General features: G+C 39.9%; 2 protein-coding genes and 1 non-coding gene across 35 annotated transcripts in view; 1 reads left to right on the plus strand and 2 right to left on the minus strand.

Annotated features, from left to right (window-relative positions):
• Window positions 1-17,762, minus strand: part of CAB39L (calcium binding protein 39 like) — a 216,759-nt gene extending 198,997 nt beyond the window's left edge. For 4 of the 19 annotated variants that reach the window (XM_055359856.2, XM_055359865.2, XM_055359870.2 and 1 more), the window contains exon 1: window positions 17,621-17,699. The gene's annotated coding sequence lies outside the window, so the exon portion shown is untranslated. Of the gene's footprint in view, window positions 1-17,620 lie in introns of all 19 variants that reach the window. The other 15 variants (XM_055359868.2, XM_063697384.1, XM_055359858.2 and 12 more) reach the window with 11 other exon arrangements.
• LOC115930528 (U6 spliceosomal RNA) lies at window positions 14,431-14,540 on the minus strand. Its single transcript, XR_004067157.1, has one exon. It is a non-coding gene; the product is annotated as a U6 spliceosomal RNA (small nuclear RNA).
• SETDB2 (SET domain bifurcated histone lysine methyltransferase 2) overlaps window positions 17,652-24,521 on the plus strand; it is a 53,349-nt gene continuing 46,479 nt past the window's right edge. For 4 of the 15 annotated variants that reach the window (XM_063697376.1, XM_055359841.2, XM_019039783.4 and 1 more), the window contains exon 1: window positions 17,652-17,769. In XM_063697376.1, the coding sequence (XP_063553446.1) occupies window positions 17,652-17,769 (118 nt within the window). Of the gene's footprint in view, window positions 18,493-22,664; window positions 22,721-24,521 lie in introns of all 15 variants that reach the window. The other 11 variants (XM_055359848.2, XM_055359844.2, XM_055359845.2 and 8 more) reach the window with 11 other exon arrangements.

The raw sequence follows: 24,521 nt of genomic DNA on the forward strand, positions 1-24,521 counted from the left end.
TGTATTTGTATAGTTTTGAGTATTCCTTTTGGAGTTGATTTCTAGTTTTATTCCACTGTGGTCTGAGAAAATAGTTGATATAATTTTGATTTTAAAAAATTCTTGAAACTTCTTTTGTAGCCTATAGTATGGTCTATCTTGAAGAATGTTCCATGTGCTGATGGGAAGAATGTATATTCTGCAATTAATAAGTAGAATGTTCTGTAAATACCTGTTAGGTCCATTTGTTCTAGATTGCAATTTAAGTCCAGTGTTTCTTTGTAGATTTTCTGTCTTGATTATCTGTCTAGTGCGGTTGGTGAAGTGTTGAAGTCCCCCACTATTATTGTGTTACTGTCTATCTCTTCTTGTAGGTATAGTAGCAATTGCTTTATGAGTCTGGGATCTCCAGAGTTAGGTGCATATATATTTAGGATTGTAATATCTTCTTGCTGAATTGATCATTTTATCATTATAAAATGACCTTATTTGTCTTTTTTTACTGTTGTTCTTTTAAAGTCTGTTTTATCTGATATATGAATAGCTACGCCTGCTGACTTTTGGCTTCCATTTGCATGAAATATCTTTTTCTTTTTCCATGCCATTACCTTGAATCTAAAATAATTGTTATGTGTTAGGTGTGTCTCCTGAAGACAGAAAATGTTTGGTTTGTAATTTTTTATCCATTCTGGAAATATGTATCTTTTAAATGGAGCATTTAGAACATTTACATTCAATGTTAATATTGAGATGTGAGGTACTGTTCCACTCATCATGTTGGTTGTTATCTAGGTACTTTGTTCCCTTCATTTTGTTATTATTTTATAGAATCTGTGAGTTTCATGCTTTTAAGAGGTTCTGTTCTGGTGCATATCAACCTTCTGTTTCAAGCTTTAAAACTCCTTTTAACATTTCTTGTAGGGCTGACTAATTTGTAGTGACTAATTTCCTCAGCATTCGCTTGTCTGAAAAACAATGTATTTTTTCTTCTTTTATGAAATTAGTTTTGCTGGATACAAAATTCTTGGTTGGCAGTTATGCTGTTTAAGAAGACTAAAGATAGGACCACAATCTCTTCTGGCTGGTAAACTTTCTGCTGAGTACTTTTTTATATTTATGAAAGAAAGTAATATATTACCATTAGATGAATTCTAAAATTTGTCTCAATTTTTATACTAAAGAGTATACTCTTTGTTTTATAGATGAAGAAGCTGAAATCTAAAATTGGTAGTGACTTGTCCAAGGTCAGATGCATAATAAATGGCAGAAATGTACTAAAATCTAGATTTTGATGCCATAACTAATATACCTTTCACAATAGTTACTCACTTTGTTGCCTCGTAACAGTGGACACTTTATAGCTCATCACAATGAAGAGTAATTTGAACATCCTTGGATTTCCAATTCTACTTTTTGACTCCAGTAGCAATAAAAACTGATATCATTTTATAGTAAAAAACACTATAGACAAAGTTCAATGAGCCCTGATAGCTCCTATTTGTCAATTTTAATGTAGATTTATTATGAATATGATTGCCCTAATGAATATCTGTTCATCGTTGTCAAAGCCACATAATGAAGAGCCTGTAATGATTTGGACATTAAGCTGAATCCATGTTCAATGAACATGTCTAATTCATGTTAATACAAACTGCATCAGTAGAGTTGGAGCCATGGATTTTCGATAAAGCATGAACTAAAGCCAGTATTTAAATTTTTAAACATAATTTGTTTATGTAATTGTATAATGTGCCTTTTTCTTATAAACTATAACTATTAACTTGTTCATTTTTTGAATGTATACCTAAAAAAGCATTTGCCACATGCAAGACAGGATTTGTAAGAATAATATTATTAAGCATTATTCTAAAGTTATATTTTACTACTCTTCCCAGTTTAAGGATATAGTGAGTACTAATTTTTTTCCTGTAAATTTTGTTTTAGCATTTTGGGATATTTCTACTCACAAATATTTACTTCAATAATTATGTCCTTATGTATTTTCTGTTAGTTTTCTGTGACTCAACTCTTTAAATTTCTAAACTTAAGAACATTTTGAGAAAACCACAATTTTCAATTTTATAAAGATAAGCACCTGCTTGTTTGTAAGCTTATGAAAATCTTATACAAAACTTTTTGCTTGGCGGAGATGTGGAGCAAGATGGCAAGTAGAATCCTTGACTGATCATTGTCCCTGTGGGAATATCACATTGAACAACCCCCCCCACACACACAAAAAAGCACTTTCATAGGAACCAGAAATCAGGTGAGTAGTCCAAGTACCTGGTTTTAACTTCATATCACTGATATAGTCACTTAAAAGAGTAAGAAAGAGAGTCTTGACTTACCAGTACCAATCCTTTCCCATCCCCCTGACAGTGGTTGGTTGTTGTGGAGACAGAATCTTTGTGCTTGGGGAAGGGAGAGCACAATGATGGTGGGATTTTGGCATTGAAACTCAGCGTTGCCCTGTCAGAACAGTAGTACCAGGCAGAATTCAGTTGTCTCCCACAGAAGGAGCATTTGGACCAGTCCTAGCCAAAAGGGAATCACCCAACTCAGTGGTCAGAATTGATTTCTGGAAAGCCTTGCCACAATGTGCTAAAGTGTGCTGTGATCCTAAATAAACTTGCCAGGCAGTCTATGCCACAAGGTCTGCAATTCCTGGGAAAGTCCAGGTGCTAAGCTGGGCTCAGAGCCAGTGGTCTTGTGGCGCACATAACCCATTGAGACACCAGCTGGGACAGACAAGGGAGTTCTTGCACCACCCATAACCCAACCCAAGGCAGTGCTGCTTGCAGCTCCAGGAGTTACTCTTTCCTTCTGCTTGAGGAACAGAGAAAGGAGAGTAAAAAGGGCTTTGTCTTACAACTTAGAAATCAGCTTAATCACAGTAGGATAGGACACCAGGCAGAGTCCTGAGGCCCCAATTCTAGGCCCTAGTTTATTGACAATATTTTTATACACACACTGGGTCAGAAGGAAATCTGCTGCCTTGAAGGGAATTACCCATCCCTGGCAGCATCATCGCTTACTAACTAAAGAGATTTTGGGCCCTGAGTAATCAGCAGCAGTACCCAGGAAGTACTCATGGTAGTACTTGAGTGAGACTAAGAGACATGCCAGATTCAGATGTGACACAGAACATTTTCAGCTGTAATGGCTATGGGGAGAGACGCCTGCTTGAGAAAAGAGGAGCAAGAGTAAAGGGGAATTTGTCTTGAAGCTTAGGTATCAGCTTGGCAACAGCGGGGTAGAGCAAAAAGGGAACTCTTGGGGTCTCTGATTCCAGGACTTAGCTCTTGAGTGGCATTTCTGGGCCACCTTGGACCAGAAGGGAGCCCACTTCCCTAAAAGGAGAGTACAAGGCCTGGCAACATTCACCATAAGCTTAACGAAGAGCCCTATGGCCTTCAGTGGACATTGGTGTTAGCCAGGAATACTCACCATAGCTCAGGGGCACTGGTGGTCATGGAGAGAGACTCCTCCGCTTGTGAAAGCGGAGGGAAGAGTGGGAAAGAATTTGTCTTATGGCTTGGATGCCACCTCAGCTGCAGTAGAATAGAGTGCCAGGTAGAGTCCTAAGATTTCTGACTGCAGGCCCTGGCTCCCAGATGGCATCTCTGGACCTGCTCAGTGTCAGGAAGAACTTGTCACCCTGAAGGAAAGGATACAAGCCTGGCTAGCTTTGCCACTTGGTGATTGTAGCTTCCTCAGGCCTTGAACAAACATAAGTGGTAGTGAGGCAGTGATTACTGCAGACCTTAGGCAAGAACCTGTGCTGTGCTGGCTTCAGTTCTGACCCAGCACAGTCCCAGTGGTGGTGGTCACAGGGGTGCTTATGATACAACTCCACCAGCTCCAGGAAGCTCACCACAGACAGAGAGTCAATTTTTTTTTTTTTTTTTCATGCGGGGAGAAAGTAAGGGGAGAGAGTCAATTTTTTTTTTTTTTTTTTTTTTTTTTTGTGCGGGGAGAAAGTAAGGGAAGAGAACAAAAGTTTCTACCTGGAATTCAGAGAAATTGTTTGGATTATATCCACGACCACAAAGGCAATACCTCTACGGGTCTGCAAGATCCACAGTGTTACTGGGCTTGGGGTAATTCTGGGCTTTCTCTAATGCAGAAATGGCTTCAGTGACCAAAAACTTAGATCACAAAACCCAAGTCACTTTGAATACCTGGAAAACCTTTTCAAGAAAGGAAGGCATAAACAATCCCAGACAATGAAGACTATAATAAATATAATAGCTATACTTATATCAGACAAAATAGATTTCAGGACAAAAACTATGAAAAGAGACAAAGAAGACAATGATATAATGATAAAAGGGGTCAACTTAGCAACAGGATATAATAATTTTAAATATATATGCACCCAACACTGGAACACCCAGATAGATAAAGCAGATATCAGAACTAAAGAGACAGATAGGCCCTAATACAATAATAGCCAGAGATTTCAACACCCTACTTCAGCACTGATTATTATCCAGACAGAAAATCAATAAAGAATCACTGGACTTAATCCGCACTATTGACCAAATGGAACTAATAGATATTTACAGAACATTTCACCCAATGGCTACAGAATATGCATTCTCGTCCTCAGCAAATGGATCATTCTCAAGGATAGACCATAAGTTAGGCCACAAAACAAGTCTTAAAATATTCAAAAAAATTAAAATTATATTAAGTATCTTCTCTGACCACAATGGAATAAAACTAGAAATCAGCCAAAAGAGGATTTTGGAAATTATGAAAACATTTGAAAATTGAATAATACACTCCTGAATGACCAGTGTGTCAATGAAGAAATTACAAACAAAATTTAAAAAATTTCTTGAATCAAATAATGATAGAAATAACATCCTAAAACCTGTGTGATACAGTGATAGCACTAAGATGAAAGTTTATAGTTATAAGCACCTACATCTAAAAAGTAGAAAAATTTCAAATAACATATTAATGCATCATAAAGAGCTACTAGAAATCAAAAGGAAACTAAACTCAAAATTAGTAGAAGCAAATAAATAATAAAGATCACAGCAGATAATCAAATTGAAATGAAGAAAACAATAAGAAAGCTCAATGAAATGGAAAGTTGGATTTTCAAGAGGTAAATGAAGCTGACAAACCTTTAGTCAGGCTCTATTAGTTCATTCTTGCATTGCTGTAAAATAAACCTGAGATTGGGTAATTTATTTAAAAAAGAGGTTTAATTGGCTAACAATTTCATAGGCTGTATAGGAAGCATGATGCTGGCCATCTGTTTGGCTTCTGAGGGGGCCTCAGAAAACTTACAATTATGGTGGAAGGTGAAGAGGAATCAGGCTTGTCTTACATGGCCAGAGCAGGAGAAGGAGAGAGAGTGGGGAGGTGCCACACACTTTTAAAGAAGCAGGTGTCATGAGAACTCACTGAATATACAGTACCAAGGGGGGATGGTGCTAAACCATTTATGAGAACTCTACCCTCATTATACAATCCCCACTTCCAACACTGGAGATTACAATTAGACATGAGATTTCGACAGAGACACAGATCAAAACAATATCATTCACCTCTGGCCCTTCCAAAATCTCATGTTTTGTTCATATTGCAAAATACAATCATGCCTTCCCAACATTCCCCCGAAGTCTTAACTCATGCCAGCATTAATTAAAAGTCCAAATTACCAAATTTCATCTGAGACAAGGCAAGTCCCTTCTGACTATGGGCTTGTAAAATCAGAAACAAGTTAGTTACTTCCATGATAAAATGGAGGTACAGGCATTGGGTAAATACTCGTGTTCCAAAAGGGAGAAATTGGCCAAAAGAAAGGAGCAACAGGCCTCATATGAGTTTGAAATCCAGCAGGGTGGTCATTACATCTTAAAGCTCCAAAATAATCTCCATGGACTTCATGTCTCACATACAGGGAACACTGATGCAAAGAATGGGCTCCCAAGGCCTGGGGCAGCCATGCCCCTGTGGTTTTGCAGGTGCCAGCCCCTGTGGCTGCTCTCATGAGTTGTCATCGAGTGCCTGCAGCTTTTCCAGGCTCATGGTGCAAACTGACAGTGAATCTACCATTCTGGGGTCTGGAGGATAGTAGTCCTCTTCTCACAGCTCCACTGGGCAAGTGACCCAATGGGGCCTCTGTGTGGGGTCTCCAACCGCACATTTTTCCTCCACAGTGTCCTATTAGTGCTTCTCAATGAGGGTTCCACCCCCATAGCAGGCTTCTGCCTGGACATCCAGCCTTTTTCATACATCCTTTCAAATCTAGGCAGGCTCTAAAGCCTCAACTCTTGCACTCTGTGCACCTGCAGGCTTAACACCATGTGGAATCCTCCATAGATTATGACTTGCACCCTTTGAAGCATCACCCCAAGGTATACCTGGGCCCCTTTTAGCCAGGGCTGGAGCTGGTGAAGCTGGAAAGCAGAGTGCAGCATCTTGAGGCTGCACAAGACAGCAGGGCCTTAGGCCTGGCCCACAAAACTATTCTTCCCTCCTAGGCTTCTGGGCCTGTAATGGGAGGAGCTGCTGCAAAGGTCTCTGAAATGCCTTTGAGGGCTTCTTCCCATTGTCTTGGCTGTCAGTATTTGCCTTCCTTTTAGTTATGCAAATTTCTTTAGCCTTCTTGAATTTCTCCTTAGAAAATAGATTTTTATTTTCTACTACATCTCCAGGCTGCAAATTTTCCAAACTTTTATGCTCTGTTTCCCTTTCATTTTTATTTTTATTTTATTATACTTTAAGTTCTAGGGTACATGTGCACAATGTCCCTTTTAAACATAAGCTCCAGTTTCAAGTCAATTCTTTGCTCATGCATATGAAGATAGGTTTTTAGAAGCAACCAGGCCACATTTTGAATACTTTGCTGCATAGAAATTTCTTCCACCAGATAGTCTAAATTGTTATCTAAAGTTCAAAGTCCCACAGACCCCTAGGGCAGGGGCACAATGCCTCTAGGCTCTTTGCACAACAAAAATAACTTTTCCTCTAGTTCCCAAAATGTTTCTCATTCCTGTGTGAGACCTTCTCTGCCCAGACTTTATTGTCCACATTACTATCAGCATTTCTGTCACAACCATTTAACCAATCACAAAGGTTCCAAAATTTCCCTCATCTTCCTGTCTTCTTCTGAGCCCTCCAACTCTTCCAACTTCTGCCCATTACCCTGTTCCAAAGCTGCTTCCACATTTTCAGGTATATTTACAGTATATTTATAGTATAGTATATTTATAGTAACGTTCCACTTCTCAGTACCAATTTCCCATATTAATTAATTCTCACAATGCTATAAAGAAATACCTGAGACTGGGTAACTTATAAAGAAAAGAGGTTTAATTGGTTCATGGTTTCACAGGCCTTACAGGAAGCATGATGCTGGCCATCTGTTTGGTTTTGGAGGAGGCCTCAGGAAATTTACAATCATGACAGAAGGTGAAGGGGAGACAGGCTTGTCTTACATGGCCAGAGCAGGAAGAGGAGAGTGTGGAGGTGCTACCAACTTTTAAACAAGATCTCATGAGAACTCACTCACTATATAGTATCAAGGGGGAATGGTGCTAAACTATTTATGAGAACTCTGCCCCTACCAGGTCCCACCTCCAACATTGGGGGTTATAATTTGACATAAGATTTGTGTGGAGATGCACATTGATACCATATCACAGGCTAACTAAGAAAAAAAGAAAATCTAAATAAATAAAATCAGAGAAGAAAAAGGAGATATTACAACTGATACCACAGAAATTCAAAGGATCATTAGAGGCTACTATGTGCAAGTATATGCCCATAAGTTAGAAAACACAGAAGAAATGATAAATTCCTAAACAAACACAACCTACCAACATTGAACCATGAAGGAATTCAAAACCTGAATAAATCAGTAACAAGAGTTTGAAGCCATAATAGAAGGTCTTTCAACAAAGGAAAGCCTGGGACCCAATGGATTCACTGCTGAATTTTACTAAACATTTAAAGAAGAACTATAAAAATCCTACCCAACTATTCTGAAAAATAGAGGAGGGAATATTTCCAAACTCATTCTAAAAGGCCAGTATTACCCTGATACCAAAACCAGACAAGAACATATCAAAAAAAGAAAACTATAGGACAATACCTCTGATGAACATTGATGCAAAATTTATCAACAAAATACTAACAAACTGAATTCCACAACAAAGTGAAAAGATTATTCATCATGACAAAGCAGAATTTGTCCCAGGGATATATTAAATTAGCCATATGTATATATACGTAGTATTTTGTAGTTGATTTCTTGCACACAGTTGATATTTGTTACAGTCTGTTCTCATAGACTATAACTACCTGAGACTACCTGAGACTGGGACATTTACGAAGAAAAGAGGTTTAATTGACTCACAATGCTGCAGGCTGTACAGAAGGCATGGTTGCGATGGCCTCAGGAAACCTACAATCATGGTGGAAGGGTGAAGGGGAAGCAAGCACTTTCTTTACATGGCAGAGCAGGAGGAAGAGAGCAAAGGAGAAAGTGTTATGCACTTCTAAACAAAAGATCTCATGAGAACTCACTCACTATTATGAGAACATCAAGGGGATGATTTGTCCCCATGATGCAATCACCTCCCACAAGGTTCCTCCTCCAACACATGGGAATTACAATTCAACATGAGATTTGGGTGGGGACACAAATCCAAACCATATCATTCCACCCTTGACCTTTCTAAATCTCATGTCCTTCTCATTTCAGAACACAATCATGACTTCTCAACAGTCCTCCAAAGTCTTAGCTCATTCCAGGAGCTAAGTCCAAGGTCTCATCTGAGACAAGGCAAGTCCCTTCTGTCTGTGAGCCTGTAAAATAAAAACCAAGTTAGATACTTCCAAGATACAATGTGGATACAGGTAAATGCTCCCATTTGGAAATGAAAAAATTAGCCAAAACAAAGGGGCTACAGGCTCCATGCAAATCCAAAACCCAGTAGGACAGTCGTTAAATCTTAAAGCTCCAGAATAATCTTCTTTGGCTCTGTGTCTCACATCCAGGCCACACTAATGCAAGGGGTGGGTACCCAAGGCCTTGGGAAGCCCCTCCCCTGTGGCTCTGCAGGGTACAGCCTCCATGGCTGTTTTCACTGGTTGTCCTTAAGTGCCTGTGGCTTTTCCAGGTGCATAGTGCAAGCTGTCAGTGGAGCTACCATTCTGGGGTCTGGAGGATGGTGGTCCTCTTATGACAGCTCCACTGTGTCACATAAGCAGTGTCCCAGTGAGGACACTGTGCGGAGTCTCCAGCCCCACATTTCCCCTCTGCACTGCCATAGTAGAGGTTCTTTGTGAGTGCTCTGCCCCTGTAGCAGACTTCTGCCTGGACATCCAGGCATTTCCATGCATCCTCTGAAACCTATGTGCAGGCTCCCAGGCCTCAATTCTTGTGTCTGTGCACCCACAGGCCCAAGACCATGTGCAAGCCACCAGGGCTTGGGGCTTGAACCCTCTCAAGCAATGGCCCAAGCTGTACTTTAGTGCCACCCCCCCCCCCCACTTTTTTTTGAGATGGTGTTTTGTTCTTGTCACCCAGGCTGGAGTGCAATGGCATCATCTCAGCTCACTGCAACCTCTGCCACCTGGGTTCAAGTGATTCTCCCACCTCAGCCTCCTGAGTGGCTGGGATTACAGGTGCCTGCCACCACGCCCAGCTAATTTTTTTTTTGTTTTTGATAGAGATGGGGTTTCACCATGTTGGCCAGGCTCTTCTCAACTCTTGAACTCAGGAGATCCATCCACTTCGGCCTCCCAAAGTGCTGGGATTACAGGTGTGAGCCACTGTGCCCAGCCCTACTTTGGCCCCTTTTAGCCATGGCATCTGGAGCTGGAGCAGATAGGACATAGGGTACCATGTCCCAATGCTGCATAGAACAGTAGGACTCTGGGTCTGGCCCATGAAACCATTTTTCCCTCCTAGGCCTCCAGGTCTGTGATGGGAGGGGTTGCTGTGAAGGTCTCTGAAACACCTTGGAGTCATTTTCCCCATTTTCTTGTCTATTAATATTTGGCTCTTCTTTACTCATGAAATTTTCTGCAGCCTTGAATTCCCACCAGGAAAAGGGTTTTTATTTTCTACCACATGGCCAGGCTGCAAATTTTCTAAAGTTTTATGCTTTGCTTTTCTTTTAAATATGTGTTCCAGTTTCAGACCATCCTCTTGGGAATGCCTATGAGCATACCCTGTTAGAAGCAGCCAGGCTACATCTTGAACACTTTGCTGCTTAGAAATTTATTCCACCAGATACCCTCAATTATCTTACTCAAGTTCAAAGTTCCACAGATCTCTAGAGCAGGGGCATAATGCCACCAGTCTCTTTGCTAAAGCATAGCAAGAGTGGCCTTTACACAGGTTCCCAATAAATTCTTCATCTCCATCTGAGACTACCTTAGTCTGAACTTCACTATTCATATCACTATCAGTATTTTGGTCACAACCATCCAAAAAGTCTCCTGGAAGTTCCAAACTTTTCCTCATCTTCCTGTCTTCTTGTGATCCCTCCAAATGATTCTAACGTCTGCTCATTACCCAGTTCTGCTGTTGCTTCCACATTTTCAGTTATCTTTGTAGAAATGCTTCACTTCTGGTACCAATTTTCTGTATTGGTCCATTCTCACGCTGTTATAAGGAAACACCTGAGAGGCTGAGGAGGGAGGTTCACTTGAGCCTGGGGGGTCAAGGCTGCAGCAAGCTGTGATCATGCCACTGTATTCCAGCCTGGGCAACATAGCGAGATCCCATCTCTAAAGAAAATAAAAAGGAGGTTCCTATGTTACACTGTATGGACATGCTGGAGTTTTAAAAAATCTATTTCCTAGTGGAATCTGGTTGTTTCCAGTTTTGGCCAATTACAAATAAAATCGCTATAAATATTTGCAGAGCAGCCAATATAGGTTTTCATTTCACTTTTCATCAGAGAAGCATACAATCATCAAAGGGGAAATTAAAACCACAATGAGATACCCCATCATACCTCATATAAAGGCTAAATATTTTAACTGATAATGCCAAGGGCTGACAAGGATGAAAAACTACTGGAACTCTCTTATCTTGGTGGTAAATTTCAATCTAGAGTGGGCTTGCCAGATCATGTGATAAGGATATGATTAATTTTATAATAAACTGTCAAATTGTCTTCTAGGTGGCTGTACTATTTGCAGTCTCACCAGCAAGACTAAGGTTTCTCCTTGTTTTGCATCCTTGCCAGGAAATGTATAGTTTGTTTTGACATTCTGAGTAAGAGGTTGTATAGTATCTCACTGTGGTTTTAATTTGCATTTTTCCAATGACGGTGGTTTTAATTTGCATTTTCCCAATGACTATTCTATCCTTTTTCATTTAACACAAAATGGTAACCACTTTCCTATGTCATTCAACAGCCTATGCCACTACTCTTTGAAAACGTTCCTTTTAAAAGGCTGAAAAATATAATGATGGGATGTGTCATAATTTATAAAACCATTCTTCTACCATTAGATATTTGTTATTTCCAATTTTTCACAAGAACAAAATTACACTGTGATTATAAAGCTTTGATTCTATCTCTATTTCCTTACAAGTTTCTTAGAAAAGGTCAAAAGGTATATGAACTTTTGTTTCTCGATGCATTTTGACAAATTGCTTTCTAAAAAGTTATACAAGTGTACTTTTGTACAAACAGTGACTAAGGATTTCTATCTCCCTATATCACATACTATATTATTTTATAGAGGTTTACGAAATAATTTCATTATTTCTTTAATTACAGTTGTTTTTTATGTAAGCCATTTGTTCTTGTTCTGTTATCATGAGCTTATTTATGTAGTTTGTTCATTTTCTATCCGGATATTGATGTTTTTATTTGTTGATTTGTAAGAGATGAGCACATTGTCCAAAAGTATAGATTACACACTTTTCACGTAAAGCCTAACAGGCCTACTCTGGCAGCTTCTCACTCAATTCTTTATTCAACTTGAAATATACTTCAAATGAGCAAACATTTATCAAATGTCAACTGCATACAAAACACTTTGTTAGACTCCAGAAGGAGTACTGCCTCCCAAGAAGGAGTTATTTTGTTTCTCACATTATAAAATATGCGTACATTAAGAATTTGAGTAGAGCAAACCCTTGAACAACAATGGGGATTAGAGGTACATACACTCCCTACCCCATGCAGTCTCCTGCTCCCCCAGTAACTAATAGCCTACTGTTGACTGGAAGCCAACTGGAAGCCTTACTGATAATATTAACACATTTTGCATTTTGCAAAATATGGAACATTTTCACATCTGCAGGTGTAGCCACACCTTCACGAATTATCTTTTTTTTCTTTTTTCTTTTCTTTCTTTTTTTTTTTTACAATGATCCTTATGCTGGATTCATTTATCTTGAAATGGCAGGCAAAAGCAGCTTCAGACCTCAATCTACAGTACATATGAAGCATTTAAACTGTTTCTTTTAATGTCATGACTTTTCTCTGCTTCTTGCAGGGACTTCCAACATCACTAGAGGTACTTTGTATGGGTCCCATGGTGTTCAAGGTTTATGGTATTGCACTAACCACGAAAAATATGTGAGAACAGCAAGATCACTTTACATTGCCATGCACAATTTACTGGAGAGATGAACTGTTCACATGGAGATGATCAGTATCACAGGCCTTTTTAAGCAGATACTCACAGCACTTCACTTCACTACAATAGTAACCAGAGAGACCTACGAAATTATTATGGTAATACAGTAAGTACTATAGTTATTTACTATGTACTGCAGTCATTTACGCAGTTACAGTTTAATACTGCATCCTTACACTTTACATTTCTCTTCACCATAAATGGTGCCAAGTACAATCTGCATTTGTGTAAGTTTTGGTAAATTTTAGTTTTTTATAAGAGATTTATGTATATTTTATGGTAGTAAATAAAATACACCAATATCTATATATATTTTACACACTCATATCTTTTTTAAATTTTTTCAAAATTTCTAGGCTACATGGCTCATCTGTGAGTTTTTTCAAACTGTCACAAATCTTCAAAAAATTTTTCCAACATATTTATTGAAAAAATTTTGTGTATTAAGAGGACCCAAATAGGTCAAACCCATGCTGTTCAAGGGTCAACTGTATAGAGTAAGAAAAGACTGTGATTGAATGAAACCTGTCTATATTTCAAGGAGGCGGCTGGGTGCAGTGGCTCGTGCCTGTAATTCCAGCACGTTGGGAGATGGAGATGGGAGGATCACTTGAGCCCAAGAGATCAAGACCAGCCTGGGCAACACAGGGAGACCCTGTTTCTACAAAAAAAAAAAATTATTTTAAGTGGCTGAGCATGGTGGCACACATCTGTGGTCCCAGCTACGAGGGAGGCTGAGGTGGGAAGATTGCTTGAGCCCAGGAAGTCAAAGTTACAGTAAGCCAAGATCGCATCACTGCACTCCAGCCTAGGTGACAAGGAAACTTTGTCTCAAAAACAAACAAACAAAAAGGAGGAAGCTGTTGATCTAAGCATCAATTACTTTCAAAAGAATGTGGTCTGGACGCAGTGGCTCATGCCTGTAATCCCAGCACTTTGGGAGGCTGGGTGGATGGATCACGTGAGGCCAGGAGTTCAAGACCAGCCTGGCCAACATGGTGAAACCCGTCTCTACTAAAAATACAAAGATTAGCTGGGCATGGTGGTGGGTGACTGTAACCCAGTTACTCAGGAAGCCAAGGCAGAAGAATTGCTTGAACCCAGGAGGTGGAGGTTGCAGTGAGCTGTGATCGCACCGTTGCACTCCAGCCTGGGCAACAGAGCAAGACCCCGTTTCAAAAAAAAAAAATGTGATTTTTGGCGGTGGGAACCATTTCTACAGAGAGAAATGCAAAGTACAAAGTAGGCCCCAGGTCTACAAGTAACAACACAAGCCACAAACACAGTATTTGAAAGGCACAAGTTACCCTACTCTCTCCCCAGTATAACTGTCAGGAACCTAATAGAACAATTAAAAGCTCATGAAATCCTAACAGCAGTGATATAACTGTTACTTAAAAGTTTTTCCTGCGACAATGTAAAAATGACCTTTAAAACATTAAGGTAGTGAAATAAAATCCTACTCCTACTACCACTTGCAAATATTATGTCCCCTACGACAACACATTTTACCCTTCAATTTAAGCATGTAGTATGTAACAATAGGATGTGAAGCAGTCATCTTGGTCCACAAGACAGAGCTGCATGATAAGAATGGCAGAGCAATATGCTAGGGGCATGGGCCCCTGACAACTGTGTGTAGGAAAGCCACCTGATCAGCTCATATTTTTCCATTGGAAAAAGTTGTATTAAGGTCACAATTATTTTTAAATTTCTCCATCACAGTAGCCAAACCTGTAATTTAACTAACAGAAATTCCAAACTGAGGAGTGTGGGCTTTGTCAATAATACAATATCATATAAATATTTGGTTTTTAAAATACAGAATGCTTTGCAAATTTGCATGTAATCTTTGCGGAGGAGCCATCCATGCTACTCTTCTCCGTATAGTTCCAGTTTTAGTGTATGTGCTGCTAAGGGAGCACTAAGATTTTTTTAATTTCCTGGCTCCTAGAAATGATAAAATGTTTTTTATTTAAAAATTTTTTTTTGTTTTTTTTGAGACAGAATCTAGCTCTGTGTGCAGTGGCACAATCACATCTCCCTGCAGCCTCAACCTCCTGGGTTCAGGTGATCCTCCCACCTCAGCCTCCCAAGAAGCTGGGACTACAGGCACATGGCTCCATGCCTGGCTAACCTTTTGTATTTTTGGTAGAGACAGCGTTTTACCACGGTGCCCAGCTGGTCTCTATCTCCGTGGCCCAAGCAATCCCAGCCTCGGCCTCCAAACTGCAGGGATTACAAGTGTAAGCCACCATGCCTGGCCTAAAATGTTTTTTTAAAAAAGAAAAATAGTAGCTAAATTGAGGCAGTGGCCGTGAGAGTAGAAAGATGAAAAGGAAAGGCATTTTGGAGACTGAAGCTACCCAGCTGGGCAAAAGAGAAAGGTAAGGATTTGAAGTTTTAAATTTTAACTACATAGAAGATGCCTGTACCCACTTTGGGAGGCCTAGGCGGGCAGATCACTTGAGGTCAGGAGTTTGAGACCAGCCTGGCCAACATGGTGAAACCCTGTCTATACCAAAAATACAAAAATTAGCTGGGTGTGGTGGCGCACACCTGTGGTCCCAGCTACAGGCACAAGAATCACTTGAACCTGGGAGGCGGAGGTTGCAGTAAGCTGAGATCGCACCACTGCACACTCTAGCCTGGACAACAGAGTGAGAATCTGTCTCCAGAAAAAAAAAAAAAAAAAAAAAAGATTTTATGTGCCTTCAAGAAAACAATGGCAAATAGAGCATTATTGTTGAGGACTCACCTTAGTTATCCAAATTTTCTGTCTTTAAAATTTTTTTGTAAAGGCCAAGGATTACGAACCTATCCTTAATATTATTTGTATGTTTAAATTGGATACAATAATAAATTTAATCCAAATTGAAAGTCAAGTTTTCCAGAAAGCAGATTCAACAATAATTTTTCAATTAGGCTAAAAAAAAAAAAAAAGGTATATCCATACCTCCCAATTACTAGATTCTTTTACTCATTGAACAATTATATTATCTAATATATGCCGTGAATGAGATACCAATGTCTTAGCATTTGTATCTAAATGCTAAACAGCATTATTATTTAGCACTGACCTCCTACTATTATTGATGTTTCTTACCCAGGATCTTTTAGCTGATCTTGATAACTTTTCCTTACACGTACTTTAGCTACCAAATCAACACCACTTTATTGATACCTGAATTCTTGCAACTTAGGTTTTATAAGGTTCTGCAATAAAAAAAGGAATTAAAAATTTGTTTTATATTTGAGTTGGGATCTCACTCTACTGCCCAGGCTGACTGCAGTGGTTGGCTCCCTGCAGCCTAAAACTCTCATCTCCGCCTCCTCAGTAGCTAGGACTACAGGCACATGCCACCACACCCAACTATTTTTTGGCTTTTTTTGTAGAGACATGGCTCTCGCTGTTCCTCAGGCTGGTCTCGAACCCCTGGCCTTAAGGAATCCTCCCTCCTTAGACTCCTAAAGCACTGGGATTTACAGACATTAAGCCATGGATCCCTGCCCAAAATTAATTTCAAATTCATCAATTAGGCCCGGTGCGGTGGCTCACACCTGTAATCCCAGCACTTTGGGAGGTGGAGGCGGGCAGATCATCTAAAGTCAGGAGTTCAAGACCAGCCTGGCCAACATGGTGAAACCCCATCTCTACTACAAATACAAAAATTAGCTGGGCGTGGTGGCCAGTGTCTGTAGTCCCAGCTACTCAGGAGGCTGAGGCAGGAGAATCGCTTGAACCAGGGAGGCAGAGTTGCAGTGAGCCGAGATTGCACCATTGCACTCCAGCATAGGCGACAAGAGACTCCATCTCAAAAAAACAAACAAACAAACAAACATCAATTATTTTGCTGTTTGTTTTTTTGGTATTCCTGATGCGAGATGTCTTTATCATGTATTGTTGATTAGGTTGTTCATCAGTTAATCTTGAATAACTGAAATCTAAGCTGAAGGCAATAATACATCGGCTTTCTTTTCATGCAAGTCAAACTGCTAAAATCTACCACAAAATATTAGCCTTTCATCAGCTTGGTCTTCAGATCCAATACATTTTCCCCTCAAATGAAAGACAATGCAATGCCATCCACAACAATGCTAAAAAAAAAAAAAAAAGGAGGAGGGAAACAAGGTTAAGTCCTGTCTTCTTCCTCCTACCCCAAAAAGAGCTCAGAAATTAAGGTGCTTTCCCTAACAAAACCTCCTCCTGCTCCATGAAGTGACCAAGCATGTCATGGCAGACCCAGAGATTTATAATCTTCAACATATCGTTATCGGGGAAATCAAGATTTGACAAAATTCTTCCTTCACGCCCCGTTTCTGCAAGACCACCACTTTCTAGCTTAAAATAAAGAAGAAAAAAAAAAGACAGCTGCAGGAATGCTTGGCTGCCCGCTAATGTACAATTTTGCCCAAACGCAGAACTTGACGCCCACTATTACCAAAGGATGGCCTTAGTAAAGTAACCCCCGCGAAGAGCAAACTGTTTAGCAGCCGCTCCCTCGAAAAGGACGGAAGAGGAGGTCTCTTCTGAACCTGAGGGTAGTAGAGAGGCACTCCCCTTCCACTACTAGCTTTGCTCCTTTCTCAATCAGGCAGTTCATCAGCTAGCCTCCTTTGTCAAAGGGGGTTGATGGTCAGAATCTTTGCGAGACAAAGATTACTAAAAGAGCTCCCCGGAACCAATGTTAAGGCATCAAAGACCCCGCCCAGCCCCACAATGATGAACAAACCAAAACCTGGGATCCCTACTATTACCACCACCACAACCATCACCACCACCACCACCACCACCATTCCTCGCTCTCTCTAGCCAGGGATGAGACTCAGGCCCAGGAAACCCATCCTTTCCGCAAGTGGGAAGGCGCTGGGTCTCCTCCCTTAGGCCTCTCCTTTACCCCAGTGTTCTCTCCGGACCCCTCCACTACGGCCAGGCGCTATGTAAGTTTTCAACCCCCAAGAAGCCCAGTCCCAGCCACACACAAGATGGCAGCCCCACACCTACCGGAGGAAACCGCTGCGCCACCACTCCAGTGATGCCGGCCTCTCGACTACGAGTAACTCCATTGGCTCAGCTAGAGTGCGCGAGACAAGCCGAGAGCGCTAGCAGTCAATCGGAAGGCGGCGCGCTCGGGCGCCACTGCGGTGCCAGCGGTAAGTGCGCCGAGTCTCTGAGGCGTGAACCAGTAGGGAGTGCGACCAATCAATGGGCTCCTGGCTGGGTGGTGGGACGGCCGGCGTCCGACTCCTCCCATGTAGTGATTGGTTTAGGTAGGTCGGCCTGGGCCCCGGCGGAGGTTACGCCTTCCCTCATCCCCGGTAGAGGCGGGGCGGGACTGTTGTGGTTGAGATGAAGGCTAGTAAATGGTGAAGTACTTCCCGGCCAGAGGGCACCTGCGCTCGGGAGGTTTGGGCGGCTTGGCGTCGGAGGAGAGCCCCACCCGCGGAGGAACCCAGCCTTGCCAACGGAGCTGGAGGAGCTCACTCCTCAGGTCAGGCGGGCGGCGTAGAAAACGCAGCGGAGCCAGGTGAAACCAAGGCACCGCCGTGGCTGGCCCCCGACAGTTCCTCTAGCCGGGAGGTCGGAGGAGCTGAAAACGCCGCGGAGCCCTCGGCCGCCCGAGCAGGGGCTGGACCCCAGCCCTTGCAGCCTCCCTTCTCCTGGCACCCAAGTGCAGTCCTGGTTGCAGAAGGGGCCGCGGGCGTACTGAGTTTCCAACCTCCATTTCAGCCTGTCTGTCTCAGGGTGCAGCCTTAATAAGAGGTGATTCCTAAGCTGCTGGGAACCTGAGGCTGTCAAAGGGGCGGCAGGAAATGAACAGCAGTATAAAACCCAGAAGCAGAACTTGAAGGTTAAACCACTAGCCCATTTCACAGGTAAGATTACACGAGCCCTTAAATACAGCAAGTTCAGTCATTCATCCAAGATCACGGAGTTCAGATTAGATAGTAACACTTCTGACTCGCTATCAGCCACAGCCCAATAAGTAATTAAGTAAGGAAAGATGTGTAATTAACTGTGCTCTTTGGCATGTGGAAACCTGCAGTGAGCTCTGTAAATACTAACACATGAGGCCAAGGAGAGGAGTAAATTTGAAGAGGTCAAATGGAGTAACCAAAGCATAGGCTCTGAAACCATGCTGCCTGGTTCCTTATTTTGTGTCTGCCACTTACGGTATGACATGCCTTAGCTTCCTCATCAGCAAACGAGCTGCTAATTTAACCCACATAACTGTTAGGGGGATTAAATAAGAACACGTGAAGTAGTTAGAAGCGTGACTAACCCGTGGTTCTTAAGCGTGACTTAACCCGTGGTTCTGTCGTTACAATTAAAACGTAAGGAGCCGAGAGGAAATGGTAAACGTGTTTTTAAAGCCTGTTTTTAGAAACGAAAAGAACCATACATTGAAGCAAAGCAGACTGGCTTACTTATTTTTCTACCAGAATGAAAAAGTGAGAAGGGGAAAGTTTTTTAAGCCCATTTACTCTCTGAAATATTAACACCGGTTGTCTCTGGATGATGGGATGGTGTTTAAATTTTCTCCTTTATGCTTTATTGTATTTTGCAGATTTTCTCCAGGAAACATGTTTTACTTGTGCACGTTCAGTTGTTTTCAAATTTTCAGGTGTGAACGCTGGTGAGAGCTGCTTAAAAACAAAGCTATGGGCCGGGCGCGGTGGCTCACACCTGTAATCCCCACACTTTGGGAGGCTGAGGCGGGCGGATCACCTGAGGTCAGGAGTTCAAGACCAGCCTGGCCAACATGGTGAAACCCCGTCTCCACTAAAAACACAAAAATTAGCCGGGCGTGTGGTGGCGGGCCCCTGTAATCCCAGCTACTCGGGAGGCTGAGGCAGGAGAATCGCTTGAACCCGGGAGGCAGAGGCTGCAGTGAGCCGAGATCACGCCACTGCACCCTGCACACTGCACTGGTGACAGAGCGAGACTCCGTTTCAAAAAAACAAAAAATATGGCCGTGCGCGGTGGGTGGCTCACATCTATAATCCCAGCACTTTGGCAGATCACTTGAGCCCAGAGTTCAAGACCAACCTGGGCAACATAGACCTCATGTCTAAAAAAAAATAAAACTATTACTGAGTGTGCTTAGGTGGAAGTATAAATTGGTAGAACCTTTCTGGAAGAGAGTTTGACAATATGCTATAAAAAGCTTTAAAATGAATTCCTTTTTGAACATTTATATATACTTAATTTTTAAAAATTAAGTACACTTTTACATTCTTTTACAAAATTGGTACCTTGTAGATAAAGAGCACAATCCAGATTTTGACCTTGAGTTTTTTCTTGCGTGTCAAGGTTATACTTATAAAAACAGTTGAATAGCTTCCCGTATTTTTCCTTCTTGAAAGTTCGTATATGATAAAAATTCTCCGTTCTTTGAAAGTTTTGTACAAGGAATGTTCCCTCACTCCTCTCCCTCCCTACTCCCGCTGGAGACTTTGGTACAGAGCTTTCAAGTGTTTTTTAATACTTACACCTTTTAATACTGTTACATATTCTATATAGGTGAATATATACATTTGTAATTTTTTAGTGGAAAAATACCATACTACATCATTCTGTAACTTTATTTCTTGACATTGTTTTTGCAGCCTGTACATGTTATTTATAGCTCATTATGTTATTTATGGATCATTTCTTTTACCTGCTGCATAGTGTTCCAGTGTATGACTGAATTGATCTGTTAATATAAAACATTTCTTTGTCTCTTTTTTTGGTCTTGTTGTTAAATCCTATTTTGTTTGACGTGTGCTGTATATAGCACATTTTATTGCCATTCTCTTGAGAACATTAGGTTTCCAGTTTTTCACCATACAACAAATGCTGCAAGGAAAATCTTTGTGTTTTCTTGTGCACATGTGCTATTTCTCGAGGATATATACCTAAAAGTGGAATTGCTTGGTTTTAAGTTGTGAGCATTTTTAGTTTTAATAGGTCATGCTAAATTTGCCTCCAAAAATACCTCTACTAATTTACACGTTCCACAGGTAGTTTATGAGAGTTAAGTTTCTCTACAGTTTAGACTAACATGAGATATTATCTTGTTCATTTTTGCCTAGTGATGGCTGCAAATTATACTTTTAATTTTAATTTTCATTCTGTGATCTAAGATTGAAGTGTCTATTATGTTTATTAACCTATAATTTATATGCATTTCTATAGTTTTTTAAAAACCTGTTTAAGTTCTTTATGTGTCCTCGATACTGTATTTTTAGAAGTCTCTTTGGTGTGTATGGTTAATTATGCCTCCTTTTTGTTGCTATTGTTAAAATATGTTAAAAACATTTTCTGTTAGCTTCTTGCTTGGCTTTTGACTTTTTGTTAACTTATTTGTTCTACAGATGGATTTTCCTCTGCCAATCTTTAGGCCTCTTTTTATCTTACTGAATTTCTCTAAGACTTCCAGTACAATATTGAATAAAAACAGTGATAGCAACTGTCTTCATCTTGTGCCTAATAAAAATTCTCCGAATGTTTCATCATTGAGTATGATGTTTGCTGTCATTGAGTAGGATGTTTTGGTAGATAGCCTTGATCAGAATAAGAAAGTTCTCTTTTTTCCTAATTTGCTAAGGGAAATTTCCCCACCTTCCATGGAATAATTTTATATTGAATTGTTTTGTTTTTCTGCATGAAGTGATAGTTTTCCTCCCTTTGCCTGTTAATATAGGCATTCACATTGATAAACTTTTCATGTTAAACTTTTTAGGTATTCTTGGGATAAACTATTTTGGTAATACATTCTTATTCTACTGCTGGATACCTTTATTCAGTATTTTTGTGTCTAAGACCCAGTAGTGATTTGGGCCTTGAGTTTTTTTCTTGCATGTCAAGGTTATACTTATCTCATTAAAAAAAGTTGAGTAGCTTCCCATATTTTTCCTGCTTCAGAACAGTTTGTATATGATAAAAATTAGCCGTTCTCTGAAAGTTTTGTACAATTCATGTGTAAAACTTTATGGACCTAGTGTACTAGCAGTGAAAAAAATTTCATATCTCATAAAAAAAAAATTGAGTAACTGCTTAAGAAAAAGTTGAGTAGCTTCCCATATTTTTCCTGCTTCAGAACAGGTTTGTGTTTAATAAAAATTATCTATTCTTTGAAAGTTTTGTACAATTCATCTGTAAAACTTAATGGACCTAGTGTACTAGCAGTGAGGGGTGGGGATGTGTGGCACACATCTCTAGTAATATCTTCAGTGTTTTGAGCCTATTTGGTAATTTATATTTTCCTAGAAAATTGTTCAGTTCGTCTGTGCTCAGGTTCATTGACATAAAACTGTCTGAATTTTAAAATGTTTAAAATCTCTTCAGTAGCTAGAGATCTATCTTCATTTGTTATTATTTGTTGCTTTTTTCCCAGCTTCTTTAATTGAATGTTTAAGTCAATATTTTCATTTTGCTAGTAAAATTTATTTAAGGCCTAAATATCTCTTGGCATGCTGCTTTGGCAAAATCCTTCAGGCTTTGAAATGTATCACTTCAACCGATCACCATTTCTAAATGTTCTTAAATTTCTCCTTTGATTTCTTCTGTAAACCATATACATTATTTGGGAAATTTGATTTTTTAATTTCCGCAGGTAGTATGGGGTGGGGGGTTGATTTACTACATTCAGTGACTATGCTCTGTGTAAACAGTCTTTTGGAATTTGTTGATAATTCCTTTTGGTCTCATAATAGTTTTTGTAAATTTCATGCTTTTCCTCCCACAAGAAGTATTTTCTGTTGGGTGCAGGGTTCTGTACATTTTTTGTATTAAGCTTGTTAATTTGTCATTTAAATCCTTTATACTCTGGTTTTTTACCCACTTTATCTCAGTTTCTTAGATTTGTTACTTCATCACCAAATTGTGGATCTGTGCATTTTCCTTTTAATTTTGCTTTATATATTTCAGAGTGATGTTATTTGTACATAAAGGTTCATGAATATTAAATCTGGTGAATTGTTCTGTCAGCATAAAATATTTGTGTCTTTTATTGATTTTCATATTCAACTCTTATTTGATACGTTTCTTCTTATAATTGCAGAGTCTTTTTCCAGTCTCTTCGTTTTCAGCCTTGCTGTGACATTTCGTGTAATTTAAGTGAGTCTCTTATTTTAAAATATCATATCTAGGTTTTGCTTGCCATCCAATCTGAGAGTCTGCCCTTTAATAGGTAATTAACCTTTATTGTGATTATTGACATATTTTGGCCTTATTCTTGTCATTATTTAACAAGCTTCTCTTTGTATCTTTTATATCTTATTTTTCCACCTGTTTTTTGGGACAGAGTCTTGCTCTGTTGCCCAGGCTGGAGTACAGTGGCGTGATCTCGGCTCACTGCAACCTCTGCCTCCCAGGTTCAAGCAATTTTCCTCCCTCAGCCTCCCAAGTAGCCCAGATTACAGATACACACCACCATACCCAGCTAATTTTTGTATTTTTGGTAGAGATGGGATTTCGCCATGTTGGCCAGGCTGGTCTTGAACTCCTGACCTCAGGTGATCCACCCACCTCAGCCTCCCAAAGCGCTGGGATCACTTTTATTTTTAATTGAGGTTAGCCCCAAGTTTTCTTTGTTCAGTTTTTTTTTAAGTTGATTAACTTTACATTTCACAGTTCTTAAATTTATGTTTTCTTAACAAAGTGTACATTTAGTCAGTTTTGATAAGGCCCCTGTAAAGAAGAATTTAGCGTGCTTCTACTTTGCTTTCTCTCATCTTGAAACAATCCCTTCCATCTCTCCTCCAGAAAAGAACATAATCTCTCATGATATCTTTAAGAATTTTTCTTTCATTTGTTATTAAATTCAGTTTATATTTAACATTAATGTGTTTTACTAATTTATTTGCTCACTATTGCTACTTATACCTCAGTGCTTTCTTATAGGTTCATTTTTCATCATCAGATACTTATTTCTTTCACAGTCTCTGAGTGACTCTTTGAATGCCTGTAAATGTCTTTTTTTCATCTTTAGTATGGAAAGATGGCTGGATATAGAGTTCTGGGTTCATACTGACTTTGCTTTAACATTTTGCATCTGACATTTCTGATGAGAAATCTCATTACTAGTCTAATACACCTTCCTTTTAGATAATCTACATTTTTCTGGAAACATCTAAGACTTTGTGTTTTTGATATTCTGAAGTTAGTCACGGTTTGTCTAGCGATGTGTGTTAAGAATTTTATCCTGGTTGGTACTCAGTGGATTCAGTTTGCTTATGTGTTTTCCAGTTCTGAGAAATTCTTGGTCATTATTGCCTCTTCTCCATTTTCTCAATTTTTTGCCTCCTCTTGTTTCCTTGCTCTGTGTTTTTGGTGAATTACTCAACTCAGTCTTCCAGCTTACTAACTGGCTCTTCATGTTAGTCTGTTCTGTCATTCAGTCATCTGTTGAGTTTATTTCAACAACTGTTTTTATATCCAAGATAGCTAACTGGCTTTTTTTCAAAATTGTATGTTATTTCATGGATGAGATTTCCTTCTTTAGCTCAGTCTCTTTCATAGTGTAGCCTTCTTCAGATGTTTGAGGACTCTTAGTTGTGCATTAATCTCCTCTGAGAGGATTCCTGCCCATCGTTTTGCTGTTGTGATTGTGGTTGCCATCATCTCTATAGCTTCCCATCTGTTTCCTTTCCCCAGAAGGGCCTTACAGACTTGGCCCTTAGAGAGTTCCCTTTTTGTTTTCAGCATGGCTATATATATATATTTTAAATCTCCTAACATTTCCATGGTTTGGTGTGGAAGTGGCAGAAGAATTTACGGTATCTTGACTAACATCTTGAGAATTAAAATTGTTGATCTATTTTTGACCTATTATTCTACCTCCAGATATGTTATCCTAGGGAAATTGCCAGAGATATGTATAAAGTATATTTATTTTAGCATTATTTATTATACTAAA

This window comes from Gorilla gorilla, chromosome 14, assembly GCF_029281585.2.
Source record: "Gorilla gorilla gorilla isolate KB3781 chromosome 14, NHGRI_mGorGor1-v2.1_pri, whole genome shotgun sequence".
NCBI lineage: Eukaryota > Metazoa > Chordata > Mammalia > Primates > Hominidae > Gorilla > Gorilla gorilla.